Source organism: Schistocerca gregaria, unplaced genomic scaffold (assembly GCF_023897955.1).
Source record: "Schistocerca gregaria isolate iqSchGreg1 unplaced genomic scaffold, iqSchGreg1.2 ptg000784l, whole genome shotgun sequence".
Taxonomy (NCBI): Eukaryota; Metazoa; Arthropoda; class Insecta; order Orthoptera; family Acrididae; genus Schistocerca; species Schistocerca gregaria.
Window position 1 is genome coordinate 177,121 of NW_026062153.1, and position 26,481 is coordinate 203,601.

At 41.8% G+C, this 26,481-nt stretch overlaps 1 protein-coding gene across 1 annotated transcript; it reads right to left on the reverse strand.

The window, feature by feature from the left end:
* Window positions 1-20,590: 20,590 nt before the first annotated feature.
* Window positions 20,591-24,057, reverse strand: LOC126321990 (uncharacterized). The gene is made up of 3 exons (XM_049994245.1): window positions 24,052-24,057; window positions 22,906-23,639; window positions 20,591-20,714 (listed from the first exon to the last, which is right to left on the reverse strand). Exons 1-3 carry the CDS (start codon window positions 24,055-24,057, stop codon window positions 20,591-20,593), a joined length of 864 nt encoding a protein of 287 aa, XP_049850202.1.
* Window positions 24,058-26,481: the final 2,424 nt, after the last annotated feature.

Here is a 26,481-nt window from a genome sequence, read left to right on the forward strand (position 1 = left end):
CTGGCCTCAACCTTGTGTAGTCAGTTTCCTCACCCATTCTGACCCTTCCCTGTCTCCACAGAAGAAATGTTTTCACACATGTGGAGAGAATGGCTGATAATAAGTATCCAACAATAATGTAAGTACAGTATCACCATCCCTTTGTTCATAAAATATTTGCCATTAAGAGTTTTGCTACAGTTTGTTCCCAGACCAATCTGTTTTTGTTTTATTTACTTAGTCTGGGTGATCTGATGGTACACAGTGTGTTGCAGATGTCGGAAAATGTGAGTTAACATTGTTAACATATATTAACATGGGCCCATAGTATCCTAATGTATTATATTGCTCAATGTTTTCAATTTAATAGAAATAGCAAGATTACTGTTGTAAGTATTCATTTACAGAGTAAAAACAGTGACACAACAAATATGACTTCACAGCTTTGCTAAATTTTATGTTGTCTTCGATGAACTTAACACTTATGAGAAGATTGTTGAACAGTTGGAGGTCCATGTGGAAATCTCCCTTTTTACACAGTTAAGTGTTTGTACGTATAACATGCAGATTTGCATTTTTCCCGGTGTTGTGTTCATGTATTTCATTATTTTTTACGACTCTGGGGTCAGTTGGCACTATGTGGTTTCTGAAAAATTTTAGTCTCGAGAATGTAGAGGCAAGGCAGTGTAAGGATTTCCAACTTTCTGAAGTTGGGTTTGCAGGAGTCTCTGGGTTTGCTCCCAGTAATAATCTTCATTGCTCTCTTCTGGATTCTGAATGTGCTCCAAGCAGTTGGAGAATTTCCCCAGAATATTACACCATATTTTAGGTGGGCTCGTATGTAATCACAGTACGTGCTGGTTAATGTTTTCAGGCTCGCACATTTTCAGTACACTCAATGCAAAACAGCCGGTACAAATCCTGGCATTTACCTCTCCTGTATGTGTATTCCATTTCAGGTTATCTTGAACCCACAGACCCAGGAATCTGAAAACAGTGTTGGTATATATTTGTTGGTTATTTACAGTGACAAATTTCTGAGAGGAATTTGTGCTTTGTGTTGTGTGAAAGTTCATGGAATCTGTCTTTTTGGTATTAATAGTTAATCTGTTGATTTTAGCCCATATGCTGAGTTGTTCAGTGGCCAAGTTCTCAGCTTTTTGCACAGCCTCTGTATTCTCCCCTTTGAGGAATACAGTTGTGTCATCAGCAAATATTATTGTTCTGTGTGCGTCAACATTCAGGCTCAAGTCATTAATATACAGGAGGAAAACTAGAGGTCCCAATACTGAGACCTGTGGAACATCTTGCTTTACAGTTTTATTACTTGATAGTATTTCGGTTATTGAGTTGCTTTGTCTATTAGTGTATTTCATGCTGACTCTCTGCATCTGATTGGTTAGGAATGTAGCAATCCAGTTGTTCGCAATTCCTCTGATACCATAGTGTTCTATTTTATCCAGTAATACTTTGTGATCAACAGTGCCAAAAGCCTATGGAATATCCAGAAATCTGCCTGTTATGGGTTGTTTTCTATCTAACAGTTCTAATAGCGTATTCATGCAATCACATACTGCAATTTCAGTAGATTTGTTGCTTCAGAACCCATGTTGAGCTAAACTTAATAAACTTTTTGTTTCTTTGTTTGTTTTTCAATGAAGTTCATCTTTTTTTTGTACATTCTTTTTTCAAAAACGATAGAAAAGCAGTATGAGACTGAGATAAGCCTGTAGTTATTCATGTATTTATCACCACCTTTTTTGAAGACAGGAATTACTGTAGAAAATTTCAAAGCTTCAGGGAAGATACCTGCCTGGAAAGAAAAGCCACAGAGGTGAGTTAATGGTCCAGCAATTGTGGGTTCACAATTTTTTATTACAGCTGCTGGGATACCATCAATTCCAGCTGAATATGAATTTTTTAACTCTCTGGGGGCTTTAGCAACATCATTTTCAGTGACTTTGGTAATTAAAGTTGACTCTGCACATGTGTGATATTTTTGGTTTGCTGGTTGGTAATTTGTGTTAGGATTATTTTCAACAATTTTTCAGCTATGCTCGTAAAGAAATTGTTGAGAGTTCACCACAATGTTGGGATTAGATACAGATTCATTGTCGACTTTAATTTCTATGTTAGTGTGTGAAGCTTTCATTTCCCCTCTTCACCTTTTTATGATATTCCACATTGCTTTCACTTTATTGCTGGATTTGTCATTGTTCTCATCATTTTGCACCTTTTTTGCTTGTCCTATCACTCTTCTTAGAATAAATGTGTAGCTTTTATAATAGTCTGTTAGTTCGGGAGTCACTACTTTGTTTCATAACATATGGAGTATTCTTTTATGTTTGCAAGAGATTGTTATAGCCGGTGTAAACCAACTCTTGTTTCTATTATTATTATTATTATTATTATTATTATTATTATTATTACTATTTACTCTTACTGGTTTTTGTTGAAAGGCCTCTTCAAAGTGGTGGATAATTTTGTCAAGAAATATGTTGAATTTCATGTTGACATTATTGGCTGTCTACCTATCTGTCCACTTTTCTTTACTAAGGAGGGCATTTAGTTTGTTGAAGTTCTCTTGGGTGAAAAACTTTAAAGTTTTAGGTGGGACTGGGTATGAGGTATGTTTGCTCTCATCAACCTATAGAATGACAGCTTGGTGGTTGCTGAATCCTGCACTGTATACTCGTAGAGTTGGGTTAAGTTTATTTCTATTTGCAAAAATTTGATCTAGAGCTGTCTTGGATGTTGGTGTTATTCTAGTGGGCTCATTTACAAGGCCATGCATTTTAAAAGTTTTTGCACTGTTAATCAATGTTTCCCTGTGTCTGTTGTGAGTGCGGAAGTCTATATTAAAGTCACCACATATAATCACATCTTGTTTCCACTGACTTATTTTGGACAGAAACAAGTCCATTTGTAACAGAAAATCAATAATACTACTGGAAGGGGGATGGTAAATTGTAGCTACAATTATATTTAGATTTGTAAGCATTATGGCTGCACATTCAAAGATCTTGTCTGTTCCTATTTCCTTTAAAGTAGGAAGTGGGCTATATTCAATGTGTCGATTGATGGAGATGCCAACACCACCATGTCCTTCATTTGATCTGGAGTAGTGTTAAGCTAATTTGAAGTATGGTAGTGAGATTAACTTAACTACATGAGTTCAGAGCCAGTGTTCTGCTAGGCATACTACTGAGATATCACTGAGTTCACTGGACAGCAAAATGCTTAAGTCATCAGTTTTGTTGCTCAAAGATTGTGCATTGTGATAACAGATTTTCAGGTCTGAGTGGGTTTTACTCAGAGGGGCTCGAAGTCATATTTACTGTGTCACTGACCTTTAGTTTAAATTGTGCTGTATTCCAGGTATGTTGACATCTGAGCAGCTATGCTGGTTCTGTTGGTTGTCCTTGGCAGCCGACTCATCTTCCAGGTGGGCCTGAAAAGTGTCCACATGCACTTCACACTGCTGAGGCATCGCATTGACATTTTGGAGGGACGTAATTCATAATATTCACTATCACATTATTGATCCTTTTTGAGGCATCAGGGGGTTTTGTGTTTCGTCTCTGTGACTTCATGACCCATTTGTCTAGTGCAGTTTGCACATTATGGTCGCTATTACTCTTTTTTATTTCCCATCTTGTTTGTCTTTATCCAATTGCATATAAGCATCTGTTTATGGTTTCTGAATTTTGGTTTCTTATTGTCCCCCAAAGTTGTCAGGAAGGCCAATCTACTGCAGGTAATCTCCTTGCCACATTTGTTTAGGTGTAAACCATGTGTTGTGAAGTGGTTTCTGGCTATTCTCTCTATTTCAAAGTTTGCAACAGTTCTTCTTTTGTATGCATGTTTTTCTAAAGTCAGGTGGAGGTTTGCAGTATCAACTTTACTACTTAAATTTTGAACATCATATGTCCTGGGTATAGAATGGATAATGATATTCATTTTGTGACTTAGAGTGAGTATTGGTGCCAATGGTTCTACCACATGTTTCAACATTAGATTCAGAGGTTTGTCTATGTCGTTAGAACCCACTATTATGTTCAAAGTACGAGGGCTATCCACAAAGTACATTACGTTTTGGAATTAAATACAAATAAAGTACTGGAAAAGTTTTTTATTATATACAGATGAAAGCCACACTTAAATACTACTTCTCTACATAGTTGACATTTAAATTAAGGTACTTATCATAGCGAGGGACGAGCTTGGAAATTCCTTAGTCGTAAAATTCGGCCACCTGCGCCTTCTACCACGTGGTTACCTCATTTAGGACAGAAAAGGTGTGATTTTTGTGGATTTCCCAGAAAGAGGCACTACAATAAACTCTCAAAAGTATTGCAAATTCTACACAACCTCAGAAAGAGCAATACAAAAGAAGCGCAGGGGAAAGTTGGGCTCAAAGATCTTGCTGATTCATGAGAACACCAAGGCCCACACGGCAAATGTCGCTCATGAAGTTCTCGAATCTTTTCACTGGGACTTGTTTCCTCCTCCACCTGACAGTCCCAACCTGGCACCGAGCCAGCAATGAAGAACTGGTTGGCTATGCAGTGTTTTGATGACGACGCACAGCTTCAAGAAGAGGTAACCTCGTGTTTGAAGGTGCAGGCGGCCAAATTTTATGACGAGGGAATGTCAAAGTTTGTCCATCGCTACAAGTTCCTTAATTTAAATGGCAACTAAGTAGAATAGTAGTATTTAAGTGTGGCTTTCATCTGTATATAATAAAAAATTTCCAATGCTTTATTTTTAATTGCAAATCATAACGTACTTTGGGGATAGACCTCGTATATACATCTACATGACTACTCTGCAATTCACATTTAAATGCTTGGCAGAGGGTTCATCGAACCACAATCCTACTATGTCTCTACTATTCCACTCCCGAACAGCGAGCGGGAAAAACGAACACCTAAACCTTTCTGTTCGAGCTCTGATTTCTCTTATTTTATTTTGATGATCATTCCTACCTATGTAGGTTGGGCTCAACAAAATATTTTCGCATTCGGAAGAGAAAGTTGGTGACGGAAATTTCGTAAAAAGGTCTCGCCACAACGAAAAACGTCTATGCTGTAATGACTTCCATCCTAACTCGTGTATCATATCTGCCACACTCTCTCCCCTATAACGTGATAATACAAAACGAGCTGCCCTTTTTTGCACCCTTTCGATGTCCTCCGTCAAACCCACCTGGTAAAGATCCCACACCGCGCAGCAATATTATAACAGTGGACGAACGAGTGTAGTGTAAGCTGTCTCTTTAGTGGACTTCTTGCATCTTCTAAGTGTCCTGCCAATGAAACGCAACTTTTGGCTCGCCTTCCCGACAATATTATCTGTGTGGTCCTTCCAACTGAAGTTGTTCGTAATTTTAACACCCAGGTACTTAGTTGAATTGACAGCCTTGAGAATTGTACTATTTATCGAGTAATCGAATTCCAACGGATTTCTTTTGGAACTCACGTGGATCATCTCACACTTTTCGTTATTTAGCGTCAACTGCCACCTGACACACCATACAGCAATCTTTTCTAAATCGCTTTGCAACTGATACTGGTCTTCGGATGACCTTACTAGATGGTAAATTACAGCATCATCTGCAAACAATCTAAGAGAACTGCTCAGATTGTCACCCAGGTCATTTATATAGATCAGGAACAGTAAAGGTCCCAGGACGCTTCCCTATGGAACACCTGATATCACTTCAGTTTTACTCGATGATTTGCCGTCTATTACTACGAACTGCGACCTTCCTGACAGGAAATCACGAATCCAGTCACACAACTGAGACGATACCCCTTAGCTCCGCAGCTTGATTAGAAGTCGCTTGTGAGGAACGGTGTCTAAAGCTTTCCGGAAATCTAGAAATACGGAATCAACTTGAGATCCCCTGTCGATAGCGGCCATTACTTCGTGCGAATAAAGAGCTAGCTGCGTTGCACAAGAGCGATGTTTTCTGAAGCCATGCTGATTACGTGTCAATAGATAGTTCCCTTCGAGGTGATTCATAATGATTGAATACAGTATATGCTTCAAAACCCTACTGTAGAACGACGTCAATGATATAGGTCTGTAGTTAAATGGATGACTCCTACTACCCTTCTTGAACACTAGTGCGACCTGCGCAATTTTCCAATCTGTAGGTACAGATCTATCGGTGAGCGAGCGGTTGTATATGAGTGCTAAGTAGGGAGCTATAGTATCAGTGTAATCTGAAAGGAACCTAATCGGTATACAATCTGGACATAAAGACTTGCCCGTATCAAGCGATTTGAATTGCTTTGCAACCCCTAAGGTATCTACTTCTAAGAAACTCATGCTAGCAGCTATTTGTGTTTCAAATTCTGGAATATTCCCTTCGTCTTCCCTGGTGAAGGAATTTTGGGAAACTGAGTTCAATAACTCCGCTTTAGCGGCACAATCATCGATAACAGTACCATCGGCACTACGCAGCGAAGGTATTGACTGCGTCTTGCAGCTTGTGTACTTTACATACGACCGGAATTACTTCGGATTTTCTACCAAATTTCGAGACAATGTTTCGTTGTGGAACCTATTAAAGGCATCTCGCATCGAAGTACGTGCCAAATTTCATGCGTCTGTAAGTTTTAGCCCATCTTCGAGATTTCACGTTCTTCTGAACTTCGCATGCTTTTTCCGTTGCCTCTGCAACAGCGTTCGGACCTTTTTTGTGTATCACGGGGGATCCGTTCCATCTCTTACCAATTCATGACGTATGAATATCTCAATTACTGTTGCTACTATATCTTTGAATTTGAGCCACATCTCGTCTACATTCGCATAGTCAGTTCGGAAGAAATGGAAATTGTCTTTTAGGAAGGCTTCTAGTGACACTTTATCCGCTTTTTTAAATAAAATTATTTTGTGTTTGTTTCTGATGGATTTAGAAGAAATGGTATTGAGCCTAGCTACAACGACCTTGTGATCACTAATCCCTCTATCAGTCATGATGCTCTCTATCAGCTCTGGATTGTTTGTGGCTAAGAGGTCAAGTGTGTTTTCGCAACCATTTACAATTCGCGTGGGTTCGTGGACTAACTGCTCGAAATAATTTTCGGAGAAAGCATTTAGGACAATCTCGGAAGACGTTTTCTGCCTACCACCGGTTTTGAACAAGTATTTTTGCCAATATACCGAGGGTAGGTTGAAGTCCCCCACCAACAATAACCGTTGAGTGGGGTATTTATTTGTTACGAGACTCAAACTTTCTCTGAACTGTTCAGCAACTGTATCATCGGAGTCTGGGGGTCGGTGGAAGGAGCCAATTATTAACTTAATTCGAATGTTAAGTATAACCTCCACCCATACCAATTCGCACGGAGTATCTACTTCGACGTCACTACAAGATAAACCACTACTGACAGACACAAACACTCCACCACCAATTTGGCCTAATCTATCTTTCCTGAACACCGTCTGAGACTTTGTAAAAATTTCTGCAGAACTTATTTCAGGCTTTATCCAGCTTTCTGTACCTATAACGATATCAGCTTCTGTGCTTTCTATTAGCGCTTGAAGCTCAGGGACTTTTCCAGCGCAACTACAACAATTTACATCTATAATTCCGACTGTTCCTTGATCCAAGCACGTCCTGTAATTGACATGCACCCTTTGACACTGCAGCCCACCCCGTAATTTCCCGAGGCCTTTTAACCTAAAAAACTGCCCAGTCCATGCCACACAGCCTCCGCTACCCGTGTAGCCGCCAGCTTAGTGTAGTGAGCTCCTGACCTATTCAGCGGAGCCCGAAACCCCACCACCCCATGGTGCAAGTCAAGGAATTTGCGGCCAACACGGTCGCAAAACTGTCTGAGCCTCTGATTCAGACCCTCCACCCGGCTCTGCACCAAAGGTCAGCAGTCGGTTCTGTCAATGATGCTGCAGGTGGTGAGATCTGCCTTCATCTCGTAAGCAAGACAAGCAGCCTTCACCAAATCAGATAGCCGCTGGAATCCAGAGAGAATTTCCTCAGATCAAAAGTTACACACGTCATTAGTGCCGAAATGTGCAACCACCTGCAGCTGGCTGCACCCTGTGCTCTTCATGGCATCCGGAAGGACCCTTTCCACATCAGGAATGACTCCTCCCGGAATGCACACGAAGTGCACACTGGATTTCTTCCCCTCCTTAGTCGCCGTATCCCTAAGGGGCCCCATTACGCGCCTAACATTGGAGCTGCCAACTACCAGTAAGCCCACCCTCTGCGATTGCACGGACCTTGAAGGCTGAGAATGATCCTCGGAAACAGGGCAGGCAGCTGCATCTGGCTCAGCCAGAGACAGTGCCTGAAACCGGTTTGTCAGACGCACCGCGGAGGCTTTCTGATCAGCCTCCGGGGACGCCTTTCGCTCCCTGCCACGCCTTGGAACGACCTCCCAATCAACCACAGGCGAGGGCTCAGCCCCACTGCGGGCAGCAACCGGGGCAACCACAGCGGCAGACCGATCTGGGGACAGACGGGACGAGGTTGACATTCCCGTGATACCCAAGTCCGGCTCCCCACAGTGGTGCCCATTGGCAACAGCCTCAAGCTGCGCGACTGAAGTCAGCGCCGATTGCAGCTGTGAGCGAAGGGATGCCAAGTCAGCCCTCATCCGAACACAGCAATCGCAGTCCCTGTCCATTCTAATCGATGCTGAACAACAGTTGCTGAAACAAGAGTCCATGCCTAGATAACGCAAATGAAACACGGAAAGAATGTATCAACTAACCTGTACAAATGCCTAACGACTGTGCGACAATCTGCTGAATTTACGATTACAGTAACTAAAACTCGAAATTGCACCTCCTATACGAAACTCTTACGCAATTTAAATACGAATCTACCAAGTAAACAATAAAGCGCGATGCTACCACTGTCAAATACTATAATACGCCTGAAATATATGAATTAAACAATGCAAGTACCCAAAAACACGCAAAGAAGCTAATTAAACTATCTAACAAGTAAGCAAGCTAGGGTTATACGACTTGCTGCTGCAGCTGCTTATCCAACGGCGGTAGGGAGCACGTGTACTGAAGTTTCTTTGTCAAATTTTCTGCGTTTTTATCGCCTTTTTAGTGGGGCACCAGGTTTACTATGCTTTTTACCTGATACAAGGGCCCTAGTTTGTCTTACAGTATTTGAGCACAGGCCCCTCCATCACTGTCACTTAATGTTATTACTTTCACTTTTTCCGATATTTTCTTGCTCTGTAACATTCCGGAATTTCTTTCACTTTTGTCCTGCACATACATTGGTGCTTGAGAAACTGTTCATCAGTGATTACTCGTACACTTTGTGGCAGATTGTTCACTTTGGGTTAATTTTTGTGTAAGATATTGTGCAACGTTAGACTGTAAATTGATCTTGCTAGCATCTTGCACCAGGTGGTTATCAGAAGTTACACTTTTAAAATCACTTTCTGGAACCATTTCGCATAGGTCTATCCCACATTAGCTTCGTTTTCATTGCAGTTTGTTCACATGCAGACTTTACAGAGCTATGATTACATGTGGTGCTAGACAACGCATGATTTCTGAGCATTGCATTCTGAGCATGATTTACAGCTTGACTATTTCTTGTACTACGCTGTCCTGTCAAACGCCAGTTTTTGTTACCGATATTTACATTCAAGGTGCGGATAAAGAGTTCATTGTTAGTTTTTTTACTGGTTACTGCCACTTCAAATTCATTACACTTCACTAATAGTTCATGATACTTAACCAGTAGGCTTTTATCCTTGTGGTTGAGGTCAATTGTTTCTTGTTTCAGCGACGTAATTATATGATCCTGCATTTTTAGAGTATTGTTTACTTTGGATTCAGTTGCTAGTATGATGCACTGGTGGCATGTCCACTGTTCTTGTCTGTTAAAGTATTTCAGGTTAACTTTAATGCACTTTTTGTGGTACCAGTAATTACAGTTAATACACAGAATACCTCGTATAACTCTTTTTGAACATGTTTTGCACTTACTACGGTCGAAATTCGTTAGAGCTGTTTGTATTCCTGCTTCACCTCTCTACAGGGAGTGCAGCAGGGAGCCGCTATTGGCCACCCAAACCCATGGTCATTTGTCCCACCTAATGTGGATGATCCATGCACAAGGGGAGAAATGTTGCTCAGGTAGCAATAACGTTAGTACTTCGTTGCAACACAAAAGGCACATGATAATGTTGTGCAAATGAATCAGCTTCCTAGTGCAAGCAACGTAAAAATGGTTCTTATATGATCTAAGGTTGTCACTAATATGAGAATCATTCTTTAAGGTGTCAGGTGAGCCCTGCAAATTGGACTGGTGATGTCCTCGATTCCAATGTTGTTGATGTGCTCAGTGGAAAAGTTGTCTATATAGCAGCAAAAAATATGGCAGTGCCATCCAGGAGGCACAGACCTGGAAGAATAATACAGTAATAAGGCCACATCATCATTGAAGAAGGATGGTGAGATGGAATGACCCTGGTAATAAGTTTCCAAAAACAAAGAAGTAATGAAAATAACACAAGAACAGAGATGTTCCTGAGCAGTCAAATTTAATAGTGTTTCTTTGCCACACAGATTGTGAGTAACAACATGCATCTAATGAAACACACTTCTAGTGAAGGCAAGATAGAGAATGCCTTGTTCCACTGGAATTTATTTGCTACAATGAGAACTATTCTTGAATCTCCAGTTCAGTCCTCAGTCGGTAACAACTGAGAAGCACTGCTGTAGGCACCTAAAGTGTAGGTTGCACTGGTGACGCCAATATAGAGGGCTGCATTCTTATTAAAACAGCCATGGCACACCGAAGTAGATAGTTGATATAGAGTTTGTGACCTGGGTTGGCTGGTAAGCTACTGTGCAGTGATCTATGAAGGGTGTACAGTGCAGGAATACTGGAAAATTGTCCAGTGTTATCGGCATCTGTACAGAAACTATACAGAGCCTGTCATGGACAAGATGAGTTGCACTGAGTTTGTTTCAGGCCCCCTAACATGCCAGCAACAAAGCACTTTGTTGAATTCCACAAGAAGGCATTGTAAGGTACCATCCAGATGGTACACCACACACTTCCTTCTCATTCCTATTATGTCTCCTACTCCATCCTGTTCCCATACCCATCAAAGCACTTCCTGCCTCACCTCTATGAAGAAAGAACCTGAGAAATACCCCACATCATCTGCCATGCCTGCTTGTGGCTGTATGTACCCATCTGTAAGTAAAGAATGAAGGGTTGCATTGTATTTGTTTCATGTGGCAGTTTGACTGCATGAACAGCAAAAATGTGGTAAGTGATAAACATTTCTTCTGTTACTTTGTGTGAGGTATTGCTGAGAAATATTCATAATAATTTGAAATTGGGGATGAAGTTTTCTGCAAGTAACTAAGTGCTCTCGTTATAAAATACTTGATGAATATAATATTTGCATATGCCTAAAGTGAGTGATGCTTTGTATACAGCCATACACACAGTTCCTAACTTGCCACAGTGAATTAATCCTGTAACATAAAGTTGTATTTTTCAATAAGCACGTTACTACAGGATTGTAAAATTTGGTCAATAATTATGTGAAATGTTGACTAAAAATTTATTTGCTCCTGGAAGTCTTCAGATAGCAGCCACGAACTGGAATAAAGTTTTGGCTTTATGGAACTTGGTTAGTAATGTTCACTGCTGTACATAATTGAGTGGATCAGATGCTCAGTCATTCACTGATCAGTAGGCACATTAAAAGATTGAAATTATTCTTTTCTTTATCATGCTATATAGTAACATTCTTAGTGAATCACCTGTTCGTTTTACCTTTGGAGACAAGGTTGTTTTTATATTAACACGCAATTTCTTTTCTTGTCAATCAGGCCCTGTCGAGGAGCAAAGTCCACCTCCTATTGCTCAGGTGAGTGAAACTATAGGGTAGCACCTGTGAGACTGGCAGAGCATGGGTGAGTTTCACCAGTAGCAAAACAAGTCTGGTTTTGTGGCATGTAATGAACATCACACTGTTTCCTGGCCTCCTCCTAGGGTGCTCACTAATTTCATCAGCCAAGGGTTTTCATCTCTTGTGTGTGCCGCCCTACACAACGTCATTGTAATTAATCAACTCCTATCTATGTATCCTATTCATCTCCACTTTCTTTCTCATTGTTTTCTGCACTCCACACCTTCCTGGCCCCTGCAACATATGCAACTTCGTTTACACTGGTTACCAAAATCCATTATCACAATAAAATTGTATACTGAACAATCCAAAAACTTTCTCAGACAATACTTTCATACTGGCTAATAACAGCTCAACTTCATGTTTTTCTCCTGATACAATGACAGTTGCCACTGTGCTTACAGATCTATGGGCTAGGCACATCACTGAACAAGAATGACGTAGCAAGGAATAAACCAAAAATGAGCAGGTACGGTGAAGCCTAATAATGCAACTATCGTTTTCCCATTCTGTAGAAATTCTTCATAAATTTGCAACAGAATTCATCCACAAGAGAAAAAATTTCTGAAGTGAAGAAAAGTTTAAATCAACTGTTTGAACTAAAATATGACTCTATTATTGCAGCCATTGTTTATTGGTAACATAGACATTGTGAAATATGTAATTTTACCCAAGTTTTAGGTTACACAGCAGTAGATATAACAACTAATTTGTCTAAAATATTTAGTTATTGCAACTACACAAGACGTACCTTCCTACATTAATAGCAGAGTCACTCTTCTTGCTATTATCATAGCCAGACAAACTTAAAAAAGTCTTCTTTGGATATTCTTGTGGCTATTTAATAGATATCTTGTGATTTTCATAGAGAGATCATCTTGGCTCTGGGTGTGAAGATTTTAACACATGTAGCTTAGTAATTCAATAAAACTAACTTCATGTTTGGTAGCTCATGTATCACAGATTGTACTGAGTGAAGTAAAAGTAAGGGTGTAGCTACTTTTGTTTTTTGGGATTTGCTTCCAGTAATATTCAGATAGGTCTCTGATACATGAAATAGAATCACGTGATAAATATTTGGATGATCATCCAAATCTTGTACTGATTTCTGTTTGCTAATAGGTGTCCCTCCTGCAGTGATTATACGATGAATGTGCATGCTGTCTGTCATATAAATTTGACTATATAGTGTCTGCCACAAGGAGTGAAACTCTGAGGGCAAGGGCCCAATTCACATTAACCTATGCTACCATAGATATTGCAAACATATCTCAGAACTGATGACAATGTGTCTAATAATCCAAAGGGATCAAAAATGTTTGATGTGTCACACAGTAGTGTGTGTTTTGTGAATCTGTAGATATTAGGTGCTGCTTTGATATTGTTTACAATTTTGAAAATGATCATCAGCTGGGTGCTAGAATAAATCTGAAGTTCTAATATCCTCATCATTTTCAAGCAGAAAAAAAAAGTTGTCGCTTGCACCACTGAGGGAATACTTTTAAATAGTGTGGCACTGTTTCTGTACCATTTCCATAGTGAAAATCCACTTCTGATCAATATGTTCACGAGATCTTCCTGGAGCTCAATTTCAGCCCTTACTGTATCACAACCTGAGATAAAGTGGTCCATACTGAAATAAGTGAGAATCTTTGCTGCCTCACTCTGCTCACTCTCTTCGTGAGCTAATCGTATCAGACACTGTGCTGCAAGGAAGGGGGCACAAGTCATTGTGTATGTGCTGGTCCTTCATTGGTATTCGTGAGGTGGTGCAGATCTATCACACCTCCACAATATTCATTGGAAAGTGTAATCTTCAATTAGAACCAGAACTTGTCGATACATGTTCTCCATGTCTACTGTGAAGTCAATGCGTTCCATGTGGAAGTATAACCATACAGACTACAGATAATATTTCGTGGTTGTTCTACATCTTCATCTACATCCATACTCCGCAAGCCACCTGACGGTGTGTGGCGGAGGGTACCCTGAGTACCTCTATCATTTCTCCCTTCTATTCCACTCTCATATTGTTCGTAGAAAGGAGGATTGTCGGTATGCTTCTGTGTGGGTTCTAATCTCTCACATTTTATCCTCATGGTCTCTTATCGAGATATACATAGGAGGCAGCAATATACTGTTTGACACTTCGGTCAAGGTATGTCCTCGAAACTTTAACATAAGCCCATACCAAGCTACTGAGCGTCTCTTCTGCAGAGTCTTCCACTGGAGTTTATCTATCATCTTAGTAATGCTTTCGCGATTACTAAATGATCCTGTAAAGAAGCGCGCTGCTCTCCGCTGGATCTTCTCTATCTCTTCTATCAACCATATCTGGTGTGGATCCCACACTGCTGAGCAGTATTCAAGCAGTGGGTGAACAAGCGTACTGTAACCTACTTCCTTTGTTGTTGTATTGCATTTCCTTAGCATTCTTATAATGAATCTCAGTCTGGCATTTGTTTTACCGATGATAAACTTTATATGATCATTCCATTTTAAATCACTCCTAATGCGTACTCCCAGATAATTTATGGAATTAACTGCTACCAGTTGCTGACCTGCTATTTTGTAGCTAAATGATAAGGGATCTATCTTTCTATGTATTTGCAGCACATTCCACTTGTCTACATTGAGATTCAATTGCCATTCCGTGCACCATGCGTCAATTCGCTGCAGATCCTCCTGCATTTCAATACAATTTTTCATTGTTGCAACCTCTCGATACACCTCAGCATCATCTGCAAAAAGCCTCAGGGAACTTCCGATATCATCCACCAGGTCATTTATGTATATTTTGAATAGCAACGGTCCTATGACACTCCCCTGCAGCACACCTGAAATCACTCTTACTTCGGAAGGCTTCTCTCCATTGAGAATGACATGTTGCGTTCTGTTATCTAGGAAATCCTCAATCCAATCACACAATTGGTCTGATAGTCCATATGCTCTTACTTTGTTCATTAAACGACTGTGAGGAACTGTGTCAAACGCAATGCGGAAGTCAAGAAACACGGCATCTACCTGTGAACCCGTGTCTATGGCCCTCTGAGTCTCGTGGATGAATAGTGCGAGCTGGGTTTCACATGACCGTCTTTTTCAAAACCCATGCTGGTTCCTACTGAATACTTTTCTAGTCTCCATAAAAGTCATTATACTTGAAGATAATACATGTTCCAAAATTCTACAACTGATCAACGTTAGAGATATAGGTCTATAGTTCTGCACATCTGCTCGACGTCCCTTCTTGAAAACGGGGATGACCTGTGCCCTTTTCCAATCCTTTGGAACGCTTCGCTCTTCTGGAGAACTATAGTATTCCACTGCAATAAGGGGGGCAAGTTCCTTCGCGTACTCTGTGTAAAATCGAACTGGTATCCCATCAGGACCAACGGCCTTTCCTCTCTTGAGCAATTTTGTTTCTCTATCCCTCTGTCATCTATTTTGATATCTACCATTTTGTCAACTGTGTGACATCTAGAGAAGGAAGTACAGTGCAGTCTTTCTCTGTGAAACAGCTTTGGAAGAAGACATTAAGTATTTTGGCCTTTAGTCTGTCATCCTCTGTTTCAGTACCATTTTCTGCCATTTCAGTACATAGAACTTTACTTTCAAATTCATTGAATGCCTCTTGCATGGCCCCCCTCATATTAAATTTTGCTTCACGTAATTTTTGTTTGTCTGGAAGCCTTTGGCTATGTTCATGTTTGCTGTGAAGTTCCCTTTGCTTCTGCAGCAGTTTTCTAAATCCGTTGTTGTACCTAGGTGGCTGTTTTCCATCTCTTATGATCTTGCTTGGCACATACTCATGTAACGCATATTAGATGATGGTCTTGAACTTCGTTCACTGATCCTCAAAATTATCTGTACTTGAGACAAAACTTATGTGTTGAGCTGTCAGGTACTCTGAAATCTGCTTTTTGTCAGTTTCACTGAACAGAAAATTCTTCTTACCTTATTTAATATTTCTATTTACAGCTGAAATTATCGATGCAGAAACCACTTTATAATCGCTGATTCCCTGTTCTGTGTTAACCTTTGTCACCAAAGGTCTAATATGTTGTTGCCACAAGTTGGTTCTCTGTTTATCTGAAAACTACCGGGAGCAGTTTAAGCACTTTAAAGAATTTCACTGTATTCTTTGTCCCAGCCACCCGTTATGAACCTTTGAGACTCCCTGTCTATATTGGGCAAATTAAAATCTCCACCCAGAACTATAACATGGTGGGGAAATCTACTCGAAACATTTTCCAAATTATTCTTGAGGTGCTGAGCCACAACAGCTGCTGAGCCCGGGGGCCTACAGAGACAACCAATTACCATCTCTGAGCCTGCTTTAACTGTGACCTTCACCCAGATCATTTCACAGTTCGAATCTCCGTCAATTTCTTTCGATACTATCGCACTTCTTATCGCTATAAACACGCCTCCCCCTTCACTGTCCAGCCTGTTTCTGTGGTATACATTCCAATCTGAGTTTAGGATTTCATTACTGTTTACATGTGGTTTCAGCCAACTTTCTTTCCCTAGTACTATATGGGCGTTGTGACCGTTTATTAATGAAAGCAGTTCTATGTACTTTCTATAGACTCTCCTGCAGTTTACTATTAGCACATGAATAATGTTATTCCCTGTTGCATTTTGCCTACTCCTGCCATGCCGTGTCTCAGGTGGTGTCTTGTCGGGAATTCTCTAACATAGAAAAACCCCATGTGCACTCCAAACGTACTCCGCTTCCGGCGTGTAGTGCACGCCTGACGTATTCATGGGGACCCTACATTTCTTCACCCGATAGCGGAGGTCGAGAAATTTGCACCCCAGCTCTCCGCAGAATCGTCTGAGCCTCTGGTTTAAGCCTTCCACTCGGCTCCAAACCAGAGGACCGTGATCGGTTCTGGGAACGATACTACAAATAGTTAGCTGTGATTCCGCCCCATGAGCAAGGCTTTCCACCTTCACCAACTCCGCCAACCGCCTGTATGAACTGAGGATGACCTCTGAACCCAGACAGCAGGAGTCATTGGTGCCGACATGAGCAACAATTTGCAATCGGGTGCACCCAATGCTCTCTATCGCTGCTGGTAGGGCCTCCTCCACATCTCAAATGAGACCCCCAGCAAGCAGACAGAGTGAACACCGACCTCCTTCCCCGACCTTTCCGCTATTTCCCTAAGGGGCTCCATCACCCGCCTAATGTTGGAGCTCCCAATAACTAATAAACTCCTCCACCCGTGTGCCTGCTCGGACCTTGCTAAAGGAGCAGCCACATGTCCACTCACAGGCTGTGTGGGCAATGCCACGTGGCCAGCCTCCACATTGACCCTCCGCCTCGTGCTCTGTGAACGCCGCTGAACCCGCCACTCCCCTTAGGGAGAGGGTTACCCAACCGCGCCCGGTACCCACGGAGATGTCTCGACAGCAGGGACAGTGGGTGAAGCATGTAACACCTGGGGTGTACATTGCGACTCACCAGACTCCCCACTGCCGCTACACTCTGAGGCAGCAGCCTGAAAACGGCTGACCGCGGCCATCAACATGCCCACCTGTTCTTGAAAAGTGGCCAGCTCCTCCTGTGTCCGTACACAGCAGTCACACATCATATTCATCCTAAGGAATCAATTTACTGAAGAGAGTTAATCAACTTTTAACGAGACTGCTAATTCACTAAAGGCAGCTGATTATTGACTAAACTATGATTGCTAGACACTTCTTGTAGAAAACAATGAAAATAGCACTACCTCTCTCTGACCTGTATTGAAAACAAACACTAACACTACTCTCACTATAGCTGACTAAACGGACTCTCTCTGACTGTATTAAAAACAAACACAAAATCTATGGAACACTATTACTAGCACTAGACAATTGAAAAGCTTCTTAAAACCAAAAACACACCAAAGAAGAAGTGACAAGTAAGAAAAATACAGTTATTACTTATATTAAGGTAGCTAGCTGCACAGCAGACGTGAAGCAGATGGCGGTTAGGGCGACACTGTTCCTACCATTGGAAGACTGTTCCCACCATTGGAAGGCTGTTCCCACCATTGGAAGGCTGTTCCCACCATTGGAAGGCTGTTCCCACCATTGGAAGGCTGTTCCCACCATTGGAAGGCTGTTCCCACCATTGGAAGGCTGTTCCCACCACTGGAAGGCTGTTCCCACCACTGGAAGGCTGTTCACACCACTGGAACTCTGTTCCCACCACTGGAAGGCTGTTCCCACCACTGGAAGGCTGTTCCCACCACTGGAAGGCTGTTCCCACCACTGGAAGGCTGTTCCCACCACTGGAAGGCTGTTCCCACCACTGGAAGGCTGTTCCCACCACTGGAAGGCTGTTCCCACCACTGGAAGGCTGTTCCCACCATCGGACGACTGTTGAGTGACAAATTCGTATTCCATTTGGCAAGACAATCAAACATTACTCTTGCTTTAGTAGCTAAGCTAGTTTTTTAAAGATATCTGATGTGGCATGTAATATGAAATGGCATCTGTTATGATTACTATTACCATATGTCTTAAATCTTCATACATCCCCATGAACTCTGTGTAGCTTTCGACAAACTTTGATTGTCTTGCTAGTTCCTGTTCAGTTTAAGAGAAGCATTTTGATTCATTGTGGAAAGACTTGCATAACAAACTCAGCTCTTCCTGAAATGGAAGATGAACAATGAATCTATCTTTTGAATCTTCAGTTTTTTTTTTCCTTTTTTTTTTTTTTTTTTTTTTTTTCTCCAGGAAATGTGAATCACATTGCTGCTCTTCTTCTGTTATAAAGACATTGATACCTCATAACTTGGGTTGAAACAGCTTTAAGGAAAAGAAATTGAATGTCAACTCGCATATTTTGTCAATTACTTTATGTGATTCACTTTATTACATACCGAAATTATTATTATTATTATTATTATTATTATTATTATTATTATTATTATTACAATTTACTAACTTTTTTAAAAATCACAATACTCACAGTTGAAACTTGAACAGGATTAATTAATTAGAAACCATATTTTGTCAATTGTACCATTTTGCAAAGGACTTGAAATTGGAAGTACACAGATTACAAAACTAGGAAACGTCACACCAATTGGGCAGGTTCAACAAAAAATTTTATCAGTCAAATGAACTACAATTACAGGCAGAAAATGAGCTAACAACTTGCAGCTTTTGTACCTGTTACACAATTGAATAACATTCATCCAAATACAGGAAGATTCACAAGTCACACAACTGATTGTAGCTCTTGGACAGCTGCTTAGTATTGTATAACACTTAAGAGAAAGAAACAAAAGCCCATAAGAAGTAACCCATGAATTGCAGACAAACATTAAAAAATGACCTTTATAAATATACAATCTACCAAAATTCAGAGCACGCTGAGAGCTACAGCAGAGAGCCATCAGAGTCAACAAGAAACAAGCAGCCAAATTCCCCAAGTGGAGTTAGGTAATGACTATTCACCGAGGTAACAATTGACAGTTTATACTTTTATGTCAAATGAGCAACTTCACTTCCCTTGAGCCACAACAGGGTGACTAGTAGGGCAGTAGACAGCCGTTCAATCTGGGTGCCACATGAAGAAGGAAGTGCCACCATGGCAAAGTGCAAACATATTTCTGCTCTATGCCAAGGGAACTGAAAATCATGATTTTCTGCTGACACATATCAATGGAATCAGTAATCTGCACAAATAAAGATTCACACAAAAAGGGCCAGGAAGTAGAAAATATGAAAGACTGGCAGAACTGGCTAGCAATATAAATTAACACTCTTTAAAATTTGTATTATTCAGAAGCAAATGTTTCAACAAGTTTTGATACATTAGCTCAAGCAAAAACATGTACCGAGATTGCTTTGCCTCTGACACAGGTAGTGTTGGAGTAGATTTCCTTCATGAGACTTAAAACATGGAATACTCTCGCACTTGCATGATGCATGACGCAGAACACAAAGTGCAATTCATAATATTGACAGATGATCAAGCACTGAATCACTCATAGGTGCATTATTATTGCAGACACAATTCTAAACAACACGGACAGGAACTTACTCAAATATAACAAAACAACTCAAAATGTGACTCAGTTGTGAAGGAGCAGAGCCTTGCAGGATACCAGCCAGGGTATTATTGTATCAGCGGCATCTTGGGACACACATGCACACATGAACAATTGCACATGTGCATCAATCAAAGATTTTCACTTGTGACACTCAATCGAATCAATATCAACAGTCTAAGTAGTTAGTGATGCCAGTGGAATGCTGTGCCCTGAGATTAGAGATATTGTGGCTCAGACATGATTTGACCCTTCTGACCTTCACAGTTTCTTCAAGAAACACGGCCTAAGTTTTCACAGAACACAACACAAATGGCTACCTTGACAAAATTTTTTGTTCTACCAATTGATACTGCTTTGACATACATAACCCAAAAAAGTTCTGTCTTTTGAAGCGCATGATGATCAGTTCCTATGGAGAGTGCTTGCCTTCTGAATGTACAGACAAACTTCTGCTCCCAACATCATATTGATCTTGCAAGGTGACCAAAATTCTGGATAAACAATTTTTATACTCACCAAATCTGAGACATTGGGATTGAGATGAGATGTCAGTTATCTCCAGCATCATTAAACAGACAGAAGGTAAAATGAAGACGCTTATACAGGAGTCTACTTGAACAGATATCCACTGTTTTGTTTCTGGTATGTTTCCATCTGTTCCCTGAATGGGTGCTCTACTTTGCCATTTGTGAAGTCAGAGGCACTGTGCACGTGCTTCAGATATAAATCGTGCCTGCAAGTATGAACTGAGAGAGCATAAGTTTTTCATGTGCCACTGCTATCTTTTAACCATATTGCCACTGTTGTAAGCAGCAATTGTTTTTGCCAGGGATGACTTAAGTGAGCAATAACACAATGTACTTGATGGATGTATACCATTGTGTTTGTGTTTTATGTCACTTGGACAGTCGTACCTTGTTCCACTTTGTGTGTTTTGTTTCTGTGTGGTGTCATTTTTGACAAGCATGACAGCATGCAGATGTGCAACTAGAAGTCCTATGGACACCCTTCAGGCAATTGGGCAAAACACTTTGTTGAGCATCATAATAGGTTTGTATTCACTACACATGGCTTGTCTGAATTTTCTGTATTTCAGCAAAGTATCAGGCAAGTGGCACATGACAAATGCAGCACTAACAGGTACTATATTCATCTCAAATGGGCAAAGTGCTTGGCATTGCAAGTGGTCTGATGTTTATTCCCATATGTGCTGTGCCATATCGGTCTGTAGCCTTCACGATTTCAGATTTGCTTTTATTTTAGAGAAAAGCTTATCTCTCTCCTAATGTCAGAAAGCTTTTGAAACTCCAGTGGGATTTAAATTCTGTTCTTACAGACTGGTCAACAATTTCTGCAAATAGATGAGATACAATTATGTCTTGCAAGGATACAATTAGTTGTAATACCATCAGCACATGAGTATTGTTTGAAGTAGTCCATGAAATTTACTTGCACCGTTCCCGTTTACTAAAGGAAGCACCAACAGGTTTTCCAGATGTGCTCCCACAATCAATCTCGGATTATTCTATGTATTGCAAACCGTGTCAAAAGCTGGATTAAAATTAATGCTAGTCACCAGAAAATGGGTGTTTATATTGCGAGCAGCACATATTACTGAATTAAGAAAATGGTTATTTTAGCAGTGATTTATGAATCCTCATTATTTACCACAAGACTCACGAAAGTCACAAAAATGCCTGCACTGCTTTATATAACCTTTGAATGATGGCAATTTCATGATGGGAAACTTGATGGTACATTATGATGCACTAAAGTCAGATCCCTCGCTGGGATCTCACAGTTGTTTAGTGACTTCACACGTGGCGCAGATGGGGCAATACAGCCAGTTCTTCTTCACTGCCTGCATTTGTCAACCTCCACTCCCTCTCTATCCTTGCTCATTCTCCAATGCCCTCTCCTTCTCCTTTCTCAGTGTTCAGATTCAAATTGACATGGCTATCCACCTGCTTTCCTGTATTGTTCACAATTTTGTTCCTTTTGCCTGTTCATTCATACTTTTTGGTGTTTAGGTCCCCACTTTAGGTTTGACCTCCACTTCAAAATTTCCTGTTTTTCAGTGTGAGCCACTTACGGAACAACTCCCTCCCTGGCATCTGTGATGCGGCTGTTATGTACCCATATGGGTGAGCCCCCTGACAACACAGGGATCACACTCCTAATTCTTCAGTTGTTCTTTCCACATGTATGGCAAGTAGTGTTTTATCTCCCTCTCGGAGGATTGGAAACCCTGGCAGCAGCTGTTGTCAGACGGCCCTTCTTGTGGGTGGGTGACACTCCTGTGGAGAGCCCATGGTCAGAGTGGCTGCTATTGGGGGGGGGGGGGGGGATGCTTGACGCACGAAGCATATTGAGTTACCAAGTTCTTTCTGATCTCAGAAGGAAGTTTCTATGAATTGTGAACAATCATTGAATGCAACTTCATATTAGACAGCAACTTTTCCTTTTCTGTCTACACCATTGGAGTAGGGCCTGGCTACCCTACCTTTTCTCACATTTGATAGAGAGATGCTACTGTCAAAGATCAGCAAAACAACACATTCTGAACACACTGCACTGTTACCAGTGTGATCATTTTGACCACACTGTAATGTCCTGGTGACACCCAGCCAACTGTGTAACCTGGCTGCCTCTTCCTCCCTGCTTCAAAAGTTGTAATGGTGACCATGCCATCTCCTCCTTCCATGTACCTTGATGATAGAGCATCCGTGAAATCTGGGTTAAGGAAAGAGGTGCCCTTCCAGGTCATTTGAAAATTGTCGGCTTCTCAGTAATCCTGTGTTCTACCATCAGGCAGTTCCAGTATTTCTTGCTATGTCTCAGTTCATGAAGGACATGGACATCCAGACATGTGATGAGAAATACAGCACTTTGGTTGTAAAAACACCCAGTGTCATAGTAGCAGCCCATCTCTGTCTCCTTCTGCTCCTCCGTCTCCTCCTTCTGCTCTTCCCCCGTCTCCTCCTTCTGCTCTTCCCCCGTCTCCTCCTCCTGCTCTTCCCCCGTCTCCTCCTCCTGCTCTTCCCCCGTCTCCTCCTTCTGCTCTTCCCCCGTCTCCTCCTTCTGCTCCTCCCCCGTCTCCTCCTTCTGCTCCTCCCCCGTCTCCTCCTTCTGCTCCTCCCCCGTCTCCTCCTTCTGCTCCTCCCCCGTCTCCTCCTTCTGCTCCTCCCCCGTCTCCTCCTTCTGCTCCTCCCCCGTCTCCTCCTTCTGCTCCTCCCCCGTCTCCTCCTTCTGCTCCTCCCCCGTCTCCTCCTTCTGCTCCTCCCCCGTCTCCTCCTCCTGCTCCTCCCCCGTCTCCTCCTTCTGCTCCTCCCCCGTCTCCTCCTTCTGCTCCTCCCCCGTCTCCTCCTTCTGCTCCTCCCCCGTCTCCTCCTTCTTCCCCCCCCCTCCGTCTCCTCCTTCTTCCCCCCCCCTCCGTCTCCTCCTTCTGCTCCTCCCCCGTCTCCTCCTTCTGCTCCTCCCCCGTCTCCTCCTTCTGCTCCTCCCCCGTCTCCTCCTTCTGCTCCTCCCCCGTCTCCTCCTTCTGCTCCTCCCCCGTCTCCTCCTTCTGCTCCTCCCCCGTCTCCTCCTTCTGCTCCTCCCCCGTCTCCTCCTTCTGCTCCTCCCCCGTCTCCTCACTCTGCTCCTCCCCCGTCTCCTCCTGTGCAAACAAGCCAAAAACTTTTGCCTCACAGGAAAAAATCATCTGCTACACAATTGACATTCCAGGAAGGATAGAAGGAACACTACCATGAAAACTTTCCATGTTCCTAAAGCCAACAAATATTTGAGTCTTCCTCTGCCAAACAGAAAGGCAAATGATCTGCTTATTTATTTGCTTGGAGATCCTCCTTGGTGGTGTTGTGACAAGATATCCTTGGCTGACTGACCTCCTTGTTGCTGGTATGCATCTCCAGACATTTTTCTGCTGTGGATTCCAAGGATGGACGGAATAGACAGAATGAGGATGCCAACACCTCTGTAGACCTCATAGAGGTGGATTCTCCAGCCTCTGTGACCTGCGCCAGTGAGCCTTCGAAAGCTGCCACTCGATAGCCACTGAGGTGACACACCTCCATTTTCTCCGTTTTCCCTTTCCTAATCATGGCACTCTTTTGGTGGCATGTTTGTGGCCTTTGAATCAACAAAGAGGATTTATGGCTGCTTTTGGAATCATAGCCTCTACTTGTTTTCTGCTTTCAGGAAACAAAATTGCATGCTCATGACCTGCTTTGAACTCTTATTTATTTCCAGTCTGCTTTGACATCCCCCCCAGACTCACACAATCACCCAGGGAAAGTTTCCATGTAATGCAGTGGAGTCATGTTTTTTATTAAGGATGAAGTTCATAGTCTTCCTGACTACTCAGCTTCTAGCTATTCCTGTCTGCCTTTTACTTCCTCACCTTGACTTTTCCATTTCTACTGTTTACATCCCTAAGTCACTGGACAGTCTGCTTCCAGCTTACTGGCCAACTCCCTCACCTGTTTCTCCTGCTCCCCTTGGGGCTCTCACAAAACCTGTCAGAAAGGTGCCCTCTTCGTTGACCTCCTGTCACCCCAACCTCATTTAGCTTCCTGTGGGAATACCCACATTTATTTCACACTCCATACACTCCTACCCCCATCTGGACCTCTCCTGCACTGCTGAATTTGCCCTGATGATTTCATATCATACACAATGATGAGATCATCAAGTTACCATTTCCCATTTGCCATCCATTTTCTGACTCCTACCCCACCTAAGTGCCCACACAAATGGCAGATTTCTAAGGATGATTAGAGATTTAATGCTCCCTATCACCCTTTGAGAAACATTATTTCCCCACTTACAAACGTAATCATCAGTGCCAACAATGTTCCATTCTTGCACTTCAACTTTACTGGGCAATGTCACAGTCCCTCATTTGACTGAGCCATGTTGGGGCTCTTCCCACATGAAGAGATGTGCTCTCTATGTTTTTAACCACCATTCTATGATGGCGAACAACATTCATTGTAAACAGTCGCATACTTTGTCTCGTCACACCCTTAAGGATAGCAAAAAAACTGGCTGGATTAAATTTACTTGTTCCTTTAACAGTTCGATTTCCACTTCTGTTGTGTGGCCCAACCTCAGATAGCTCTGTGAGACCAAGATACATTCACAAATTCCTGGCCCGATAGCAGCAGATGTAGCCATGATGGACCTAATCACTATCTCTACGATCTGTGATTTTATGTTGTCTGTTATTTTATGATGTCTGTTATTTTATGATGTCTGTTATTTTATGATGTCTGTTATTCATTTCCCCTTCCGTGATCCTTTTGACTACTACACCAGGTCATAGTTGAGGAGTGTTCAATCCAGAAAACTATGCTGTACCTTTGTTTTGGTCACTGGCAGTATCCTTAAACCAGCCTTCAAACATCCATAAGCTATGATCTGAATTCCCAACCTGCCTCCTTGCGTTTAGTAGGCATCTTTGCCCTGCTCTGCGACAGTTGCTGTATGTGGCAGCTGGCAGCTCTAGTGAATTCATACTGTTAAGCTCAATTAAAATTGAAATATTTTGTGGTTCTTAACTTGTATCAATATCCTGTTTTCATCAATCTCACATTTATAAAATTCCATATCTATCTACCTGTCACAGCACCTGATTCCTAATTGCTATAAATATTTAATTTACCAACTTATTAACACTTAGATGAGCATGTGCAGTGAGATGACATACCACTGCCACGTTTCAAGGTTTTTGATTTGCACTTAAATTAAGTCTATGTAAAGTTATTCAGCTTTTAAAATTTTTTTGCAGGTGCCAGAACAAGTGCAGGCAGAGGAGGAATTAGCAGGTGAGATTTTCGCTTTCCTCAGTAGCTTAATTACATGTTAAAGTTATCACTTTAATGTTGTCTTGTGTGGCACATATATTTTCATCTTTTTCTTTGACATAAGTTCTTCATTGGTGGTGAGGTAAAATATAAATTTTACCAGTGAAACGGTTGTTCAGAATGAGAAAAGTGAAGACTGGCTACGATGGTGGAATGAGGGCTGAGCACTGAGCAGTGCTGGAATAGGAAGGTATGGATGTATGAGAAAAGTGAATAACTGAGGTGGAGAGTCGTAGGAGCATAGAATATATTGCCTGGAGGGTTCCCACCTTCACATTTAGGAAAAGATGGTGTTTGTGGGCATCATCTGTATGTCTCAGGCAGTGAAACAGTAATTGAAATGAAGGATGTTTTGTTGAGGTCCCGCAAACTTGTTTCTTGCCCTGTTGGTAGGTGGCCCTTTATGTGGACAGGCAGCTTGTTTGTTGTCCTGCCACCATAGAATGCAGCACAATGGTTGCAACTTAGGTTATTTATAAAATGACTGGTTTCACAGTTACTCCTGCCCTTGATGGGACAGCTGGTGAATGGGACCAGAGTGGAGCAGTAGGTGGTGGTGGTGGTGGTGGTGGTGGTGGTGGTGGTGGTGGTGGTAGGATGTATGGGACAGGTCTTGTAGCTAGGTCTGTTGGA

Excerpts from the sequence above, each read along its gene's own strand:
- LOC126321990 (XM_049994245.1), bottom strand. Across the intron at positions 20,715-22,905 it reads GCAGAAGGAGACAGAGATGG|GCACGATTTATATCTGAAGC; the intron begins GCTGCTACTATG and ends TCATACTTGCAG.